General features: G+C 48.4%; 1 protein-coding gene across 3 annotated transcripts in view; it reads left to right on the top strand.

The window, feature by feature from the left end:
• Positions 1-6,110: 6,110 nt before the first annotated feature.
• Positions 6,111-9,219, top strand: part of LOC122544330 (paired immunoglobulin-like type 2 receptor beta-2) — a 31,985-nt gene continuing 28,876 nt past the window's right edge. The window contains exon 1 of one of the 3 annotated variants that reach the window (XM_087982809.1): positions 6,111-6,422. In XM_087982809.1, coding sequence (XP_087838935.1) covers positions 6,380-6,422 — 43 coding nt within the window. In that variant the 5' untranslated portion in view covers positions 6,111-6,379. The remainder of the gene's footprint in view (positions 6,423-9,219) is intronic. The other 2 variants (XM_087982808.1, XM_087982807.1) reach the window with 2 other exon arrangements.

The raw sequence follows: 9,219 nt of genomic DNA, 5'->3' as shown, positions 1-9,219 counted from the left end.
CTTGTTCCCACCTCTCGATATTTGTAGCTGTCTTTCTAACAGATGTCTCTGATTCTGTGTCTCTTTCATGTCATCAAGTGGACCTTGATAAAAATTAACGTAAAGTGGTTCAAAGAGAAAAGAGGTTCGCTGTAATCATGTGACCAGACTTCACAATGGCCTTCCAGAATGTTCTCAGATGTCGATGCTAGACAGACAATCAATGTCTATAAACCCTCCTGCAAGATGTGTCCGTTGTGACAATCCGAGTGATGGCCATGTCAGATCCCGGAATACAGTCACAGAGCCCTTGATGATGTTGGCTGCTTTCCTGAGACAGGGGGAAGTGGAGATGGAGCCAGTGGATGGGAGGCTGGTTTATGTGATGGACTGGGCTGTGTTCACAACTCTCTGTAATTTCTTGTGGTCCTGGGTAGAGCAGTTGCTGTACCAAGCTGTGATGTATCCAGACAGGATGTTCCTGTGGTGTATCTATAAAAAATGGTGAGAGTCCCTGTGGACATCCTGAATTTCCTGAGCCTCCTGGGGAAGTAGAGGCATTATTGTGTTTCCTTAATTGTAGCGTTGACGTGGATTGATCAGGACAGATTGTTGGTGATGTTTAAAACTGGGATCTTGAAGCTCTCGAACACCTCCATTGGTACAGACTGGGGTGTGCCCTACGCTCTGCTTCCTGAAGTCAATGCCCAGCTCCTTCATAACTGTGGACCAGATCCTGGACAAAGCCCTTACAAAGCTGACAGATGACTGCAGCAAACCTATTGTGTAGGGTGTTTAGAATAGGTGGCACCTGTACTTTTTTGATTAGATTACTTACCGTGTGGAAAAAGGCCCTTCAGCCCAACTAGTCCACACCGACCCTCCAAAGAGGAGCAGCCCACCCAGATACATTCCCCTTCACCCAACACTATGGGCAATTTAGCATGGCCAATTCACCTAACCTGCACGTCTTTTGGACTGTGGGAGGAAACCAGAATATCCGGAGGAAACCCACGCAGACACGGGGAGAATGTGCAAACTCCACACAGACAGTTGCCCAAGCAGGAATTGAACCCAGGTCTCTGGTGCTGTGAGGCAGCAGTGCTAACCACTGTGCCACCGTGCCACCTACATCTTCTATTGTGTCGGATGTTTAGAATATATAGCACCTGTAATTTTATTGTACAGGGAGTTTAGAATAGGTGGCATCTGTAATTCGACAGATTGTGTAGGACGTTTAGAATATCTAGCACCTGTAATTCTATTATGTGGAGTGTTCAGAATAGGTGGCATCTGTAATTCTATTGCAATTATCTCTATTGCTGGTTGGAACAGAATAATTCTCACTGCCTTACCTTCAGGATGCTCTGCCTCAAACCGTACCCAATTCATCACAAATAACACAAAGCTCTATGGATGCCGGAAATCAGAAACAAAAACAAAAATTACTGGAGAAACTCAGCAAGGTCTGGTAGCGCCTGTGGAGGGAGAGAAACAGAACAGATCCAGTGACACGTCTTCAAAACCCAGTTCACCACAATGGGTTCGGGTGGCTGTGCAGATTTCTGATGACACACTAGAGGTATTATCGCTGGGCTTGTAATCCAGAGACCCAGGTAATGTTCTGGGGCCCTGGGTTTGATTCCCAATAACAGGTGATGGTTGGATTTGAATTCCATTAAAATCTAGATTTCAGAGTCTAATGATGACCATGATACAATTGTTGGGAAAACCAATCTCGTTCACTAATGTTCTTTCGGGAAGGAAGCTTCCATCCTTACTTGGTGTGGCTGACTCTTCCCTGCCCCCTTGGCAATTAGGGATGGGTAATAAATGCTGCCCTGGCCAGTGACACTCTCGTCCTGTGAATAAATATAAAAATGAGTGAGAGAATGCTAATGAGCCAGTAGATTGTGAGAGCGTTATTTTTCATCTTTCCTGTAGGTGGCAATATAGAGCTACACATCTCTGTGGCTGGTTAGGGACTGACAGATTTGTACTGGATGGATTTTAGAAGGGAATGAGTATGAGGATCTGATTGAAACCTCCTGGATACTGAGAGGCCTGGATAGAGTGGATGTGGGGAAGATGTTTCCACCATTTCGGATAGACAAGTACCTGAGGGAACCGAGTGAAGGGACGACCCTTTAGAAATGAGATGAGTAAGAATTTCTTCAGCTGAGTCAGAGAGTCCGAGAGCATGGAAACAGATCCTTCGTTCCAACCAGTCCATGCTGAACATAATCCCAAAATAGTCCCATCTGCCTGTTCCTGGCCCATGTCCCTCCAAACTTTTCCTCTTCATGTCCTTATCTAAATTTGTAACTGCACCCACATCCACCACGTCCTCAGGAAAGTCATTCCACACACAAACCATTCTCTGTAAAAAGGTTCCCGTTTGTGTCTTTTTAAAATCTCTCTCCTTTCTGAGCACAACAGCCTCAGGGCATTAGCAAAGGTCAAAAGGGGAGCCAATCTGGTGATGACTCAGCTGGGTTGATGTGGTTGAGCTTTGTCACATCCGTCCAGAGCTCAGTGCTGATCCGATCAGCATTTCGAGCTGAACTCTGCCTACCGCACGTCCATCATGTTGATCGACAGATGTGTGGGAAAATGGATGCCTATTGCTTTCATTAACAGGGGGATCGAGTTTAAGAGCTGTGAGGTTTTGCTGCAGCTCTACAAGTCCCTGGTGAGATCACACTTGGAATATTGTGTCCAGTTCTGGTCGCCCTACTATAGGAAAGATACAGAGACTTTGGAGAGGGTGCAAAGAAGGTTTACCAGGATGCTGCCTGGACTGGAGGGCTTGCCTTATGAAGAAAGGTTGAATAAGTTTGGACTTTTCTCTCTGGAGAGAAGGAGGAAGAGAGGAGACCTGATCGAGGTGTACAAGATAATGAGTGGAATAGATGGAATCAATAGCCAGAGACTTTATCCCAGGGCAGGATTGACTGGTACGAGAAGTCATAGTTTGAAGATATTAGGAGGAAGGTATAAAGGAGATGTCAGAGGTAGGTTCTTTATGCAGAGAGTTGTGAATGCATGGAATGCATTGCCAGCTGTGGTGGTGGAAGCAGAGTCATTGGGGACAGTTAAGCGACTGCTGGACATGGATAGCAGTGAGTTGAGGGTTGCGTAGGTTAAGTTACTACATTTGACATTAGGATTAAATCTCGGCACAACATCGTGGGCCAAAGGGCCTGTTTTGTGCTGTACTTTTCTATGTTCTATTGTCACCACCCCCCTCCCCTCAACAGCCCTCCCCTGGCATCCTGTCCTCGCCAACGTCACACATCAGCTGACTCACACTAAACCAAAGGGAAACAACACAAGCCTGTGACTGGTGCTCATTCTCCTCCTCATTCCCCCTCCCCGCACTCCAAGAGGACCTATTCCAAACAGCCCCCTCCCATCCCTCTTCCTCTCTCCCCTCCCTGCCCCAAGCCCTCAACACTTCATGGAGGGGAACCCCCTCCCCATCTTTGAGTGACCACATCCCCTCACAGCCCACCATACAGTGAATCTCCAGCACTCCGACCTCAGGAGCAGCCCCTCATGGACAGAGACATGGACAATACTGTGCTGTCTGGGGGAAGGGGTCAGTCAGGCTCCATTGGCTAAAGGGACAGAGAAGCCAACAGTGGGGGTTCGATTCCCGCACCAGCTCAGGTTCCCCATGAAGCTCCCACCTTCTCTCCCTCTCCCCTCACTCGAGGCGTGGTGACACTCAGGTTAAATCACCATCAGTCGCCTCTGTCTCTTTCTCTGTCTCTCTCTCTCTCTCTCTCTCTCTCTCACTGTCTCTGTGTCTTTCTCTCTCTCACTATCTCTCTCTCTGCCTCTATCTTTCTCACCTGTCTCTGTCTCTGTCTCTCTCTCTCTCACTCTAACGCAAGAGTGCTGCTATGATCTGGTCAGACTATAGGGATTTGACCTTCTCCATCTCTCTACAAACTAATCGGCAGATTAACCATCCTGAACTCAAGTGTTATGAAGTTGAAGGTGTGTATGTGCCTTTAAGAGAGAGATTAAGTACTGTTCCGAACAAGAGCTATCAAGCCCCTGTCTGATATGACTTGATGGCAGTCCCAGAGTGTACTGGTAAATGGAAAATATGTAATATTTGGCTGTGAAATGGATACCTGAGTTGGTTGCTGTTTTCAACAAGGAGAGAGTGAGGTTTGCAGATGCTGTAGATCAGAGTCAAAAGTGCTGTCAGAGGCTGGTACTGCCTGACCGGCTGTGCTTTTCCAGCACCACACCTTTTGGTTCCTGGAATTGACAACAATTCAAGTTTAACCAATCAGTTTAAATTATGTCCCAGGATACGAAAACCCAATCGAGTTTGAATATATTGTCTTGCCAACATTGAGCCAATGGGAAGCTCTGATTTTGGGGATCTAAAAAAGGCAGTCATTTTAAAAATCGGACCAATCAACTGCCATCAACATAGATTCAGTAAATTTGGAAACGCTCTCTGTCAAAGGTACCTTTTCATATGAAACATATTCACAGTAAAAAGAAAGAAGACATCCCAGGGTAATCTTCAGCTGGAAGGAGACAGACACCGACGATAACAGCGGCTGTGTGGTTTTGAAACTGAGTTGATGTAATCTTAATAAGTGTCTTATTGGAACAGCACTCCTGCGTGTGTGGGTTTAGGGACATGCCGTGAGACTAGAAGGTACAGGAGCAGAATGAGGCCATTCGGCCCATGAAGCCCGCTCTGTCAGTCCATCCTGGCTGATATGTTTCGCAACCCCATTCCTCAGCCTTCCCCCCACAACCCTGGATCCCCCTTACCAATCAGGAATCTCCCTATCTCTGTTGTAAAGACACTCAATGTTTTGGCCTCCACAGCCTTCTGTGATCATCAGTTCCACAGAGTCACCACCCTCTGGCTGAAGAAATTCCTGTTCACTTCAGTTTGTCGCTTCACTCTGAGGCTGTGCCAATAGACAATAGACAATAGGCAATAGGTGCAGGAGTGGGCCATTCTGCCCTTCGAGCCTGCACCACCATTCATTATGATCATGGCTGATCATCCTCAATCAGTATCCTGTTCCTGCCTTATCTCCATAACCCTTGATTCCACTATCCTTGAGAGCTCTATCCAACTCTTTCTTAAATGAATCTAGACACTGGGCCTCCACTGCCTTCTGGAGCACAGCATTCCACACAGCCACCACTCTCTGGGTGAAGAAGTTTCTCCTCATCTCTGTCCTAAATGGCCTACCCCTTATTTTTAAGCTGTGTCCTCTGGTCCTCTGTACCCTCGGCTCCAAGTCTCTCCCAATGGTGGAAACAGCTTCTCATAGCATCATACAGCACCGAAACAGACCATTTGGCCCAACTCGTCCATGCCGACCAAATTTCTCAAACTAAACTAGTCCCACTTGCCTGCATCTCACCCTTTACTATCCATGGAGCTGTCCAAATGGATTTTAAATGTTGTAAACGGACCTACACCCACCACTTCCTCCGAAAGGTCACACACGAACCACCCTCTGCGGCAAAATGTTGCCCCTTAGGTCCCTTCTAAATCTTTCCCCTCTGCCCTCATAGGGTCATATTCATAGGGTCACAGAGATGTACAGCACGGAAACAGGCCCTACAGTCCAACTCGTCCACGCAAACCAGATATCCTGACCTCATCTCGTCCCACTTACCAGCACTGGCCCATATCCCTCTGAAACCTTACTATTCATATACACATACAGATCTCTTTTAAATGTTGTCATTGTACCAGCCTCCACCACCTCCACTGGCAGCTCATTCCATACACATACCACCCTCTGTGTGAAAAGGTTACCCCTTAGGTCCCTTTTATATCTTTCCCCTCTCACCCTAAACCTATGCCCTCCAGTTCTGGACTCCCCCATCTCAGGGAAAAGACCTTGTCTATTAATCCTATCCATGCCTCTCACGATTTTATAAATCTCAGCCTCTGACGCTCCAGGGAAGACCTCCCCAGCCTATTCAGCCTCTCCCTACAGCTCAATTCTCCACTCCCACTCTATCCAGGCTGCTCAGTATTCTGTAAGTTTCAATTAGATTCCCCCTGCCATCCTTCTAAACTCCATCGTGTGCAGACCCAGTGTCCTCAACCGCTCCTGATACAACAAGCCCTTCATCCCCAGGAACCTCTTCTGGATCCCCCTCCCCTCGCTGCTTTGCAGATCGGAATTCTCGAAAGAAGTGAGAAAAACACTCCCACCATCTCTCCTCAGTCGGTTTGAGGAGACCACTTCCTCCTGAAGTCGGCTGGAGCGCAGAGGAACAGGAAGATGAAAAAGCAGAACTAACTGTGTGGAGTGACTGGGTGTGTTATAAAACCCCACGATTATTCTCTTGTAATCATTGGAAGCAGACGACCAGAGCGAGAGCAGGCACGGCGATGGGCTCTGCTCTTCACCTCCTCCTTCTGTCTCTCTGTGTCGGTGAGTCAATTCAATCTCATTCCAATGTGTCACCAACTTATAGAACATAGAACAATACAGCACAGAACAGGCCCTTCGGCCCACGATGTTGCGCCGAACATTTGTCCTAGCTTAAGCACCCATCCTTGTACCTATCCAATTGCCGCTTAAAGGTCACCAAAGATTCTGACTCTACCACTCCCACAGGCAGTGCATTCCATGCCCCCACCACTCTCTGGGTAAAGACCCCAACCCTGACATCTCCCCTATACCTTCCACCCTTCACCTTAAACTTGGCGTCTGATTCGGACTCAGTCCTTCCCTTCACCAGCTATTCCGTCCTGGTCTTGTGGGTAAATCACCACGGGTTCCTTTCCATTCAGCTGCTTATTACGAAATCCCAAGTTCCAAAACCAGAAAACTAACACCCCTCAAGGAAGCAAATTGAGACTCACATCCCGACTTGGCAATTTGTGGCGGAGTCGGGCCACCGTTCCAAACAGCAGTGCCTGGCTCTCAAAGTGTCCAGGGCTGGTGGATTGATTTATTGTTGTCATATGCCCTGAGTTACAGTGAAGAGTGTTGTTCTGTGTGCTCTACCGGCAGATTGTACTGTACAGAGTGTGTCAGTGTAGCAGAACAGAGTGCAGAATGCAGTGTTACAGTCACAGAGAAGGGGCAGAGAGAGAGATTAAAATTAAAATTTGGGAGGTCTGTTCAAAAGTCTGATAACAACGGGGAAGAAGCTTCACATTCTTGCATTCAAACTTTTCTATCTTTTGCCCGACGCAAGAGGTTGGAAGAGATTATAACAGGGTTGGGAGGTGGTCTTTGATTATAAGAACATCAGTAATAGGAGCAGGAGTAGACCAGCCCACCCCTCTAGCCTGACCCACCATTCAAGAAGGTCATGGCTGAACTTTTTGTGGACTCAGCACCAATCACACGTCTGCTCACCATAATCCATAACTCCTTAACTGTTCAAAAATCTATCCAAAAACATCCAATGAGGTAGCCTCAACTGCTTCACTGGGCAGGGAATTCCACAGATTCATAATCCTTTGGGGGAAGACATTCCTCCTCAACTCAGTCCCAAATCTGCTCCTCGAGGCAGTCCACAGATCCATCCCAGTGAAAGGACAGGTGTCCAACGGAGGTTTTAAGAGAATTAACCCAGTGATCAGACAGAGGGAGGGGTTTATGGGGGAACATGAGGAAAGAGTGATTGCGAATGGAGGAGAGGTGGGGAGGGGGAGTCCTGTAATTGCACGTTAAGACTTTGCAAATGTACACCCACCCTCACCACAACCCCCACCATGGATACTTCCAAGGGGGCTGGAGGGGGTTACAGAGATAGGGAGGGGGTGTATGGGCTGGAGGGGGTTACAGAGATAGGGAGGGGGTGTAGGAGCTGAAGGGGGTTACAGAGATAGGGAGGGGTAAATGGGCTTGAGGGAGGTAAAGAGATAGGGAGAGGGTGTAGTGGCTGGAGGGGGTTACAGAGATAGGGAGGGAGTATAGGGGCTGGAGGGGGTTACAGAGACAGGGAGGTGATGTAGGGTTGACTCACCACTGGGCTCTTCCAACCAGGCTGAGGGGCTTAAACTGAGGGATGAGTGTGTTGCTGAACCGGGCGGTGATGATACTGCAGGATGGGGGCAGCAGTGAGCAGTGTCAGGAATGAATTAACGGGCAGAGTGTCCCTTGGGAATCTGCTGAAGAGTGTGGAAAATGGAAGATGATTGACGGCTGAGATCAGGATACACTGAGCTGTGGATTCCCAAAGTGAAACACTGAGACACAGAGGTCTCCTTATTATTGCCTTGTGGGTGGTCCTGGACATAGATCTATGCAGTGATCTGGAGTTGGATTCTAATGGTGATGGGATAGGCGATGGGGGGGAGAGTGAGTTACATAGTTGGGGAGAGAGGGAGAATGGAAGATGGTTTAGACTTGTCCCTCCATCACCTCCCTCCCCTTCAGTGCCCCCATCGCGAAAACATCAATTGGAAATCTGGGACCCAGGGTCTTGTGGATCTTGGGAAGGAGGTAGGACCGGGCAGGATCTTGGGAAGGAGGTAGAACTGGGCAGGATCTTGGGAAGGAGGTAGAACCGGGCAGTCTTGGGACAGAGGTAGAAACGGCAGCCTGACCACCCTGGCCGACCCATTGTCTCAGCATGCTCCTGCCCCACTGAACTCATCTCTACCTACCTTGACACTGTCCTATTCCCCCCAGTCCAGGAACTCCCCACACACGTTCGAGACACCACCCATGCCCTCCACCTCCTCCAAGACTTCCGTTTCCTCGTTCCCCAAAACCTCATCTTCACCATGGATATCCAATCCCTCTACACCTCCATCCGCCATGACTAGGGCCTCCAAGCCCTCCGTTTCTTCCTCTCCTAACATCCCCAACAGTACCCTTCCACCGACATTCTCATTCATTCGGCCAAACTGGTCCTCACCCTTAACAATTTCTCCTTCGAATCCTCCCACTCCTTCCAGACCAAAGGGGTAGCCATGGGCACCCGTATGGGCCCTAGCTATGCCTGTCTCTTTGTTGGCTACGTAGAACAGCATTTCTTCCGTAATTACACCAGCACCACTCCCCACCTCTTCCTCCGCTACATTGATGACTGCATTGGTGCCACCTTGTGCTCCCGAGAGGAGGTTGAGCAATTCATCAACTTCACCAACACATTCCACCCTAACCTTAAATTTACCTGGACAACCTCTGACACTTCCCTCCCCTTCCTAGACCTCTCCATCTCCATTAATGACGACTGACTTGACACCGACATTTTTTACAAACCCAC

Source organism: Chiloscyllium plagiosum, unplaced genomic scaffold, assembly GCF_037043375.1.
Source record: "Chiloscyllium plagiosum isolate Xiang-an unplaced genomic scaffold, Cpla_swu_hap1 HiC_scaffold_44, whole genome shotgun sequence".
Classification (NCBI taxonomy): Eukaryota; Metazoa; Chordata; class Chondrichthyes; order Orectolobiformes; family Hemiscylliidae; genus Chiloscyllium; species Chiloscyllium plagiosum.
The sequence above is the reverse complement of the archived record's forward strand: the minus strand, read 5'-3'. Positions and strand labels throughout refer to the sequence as shown.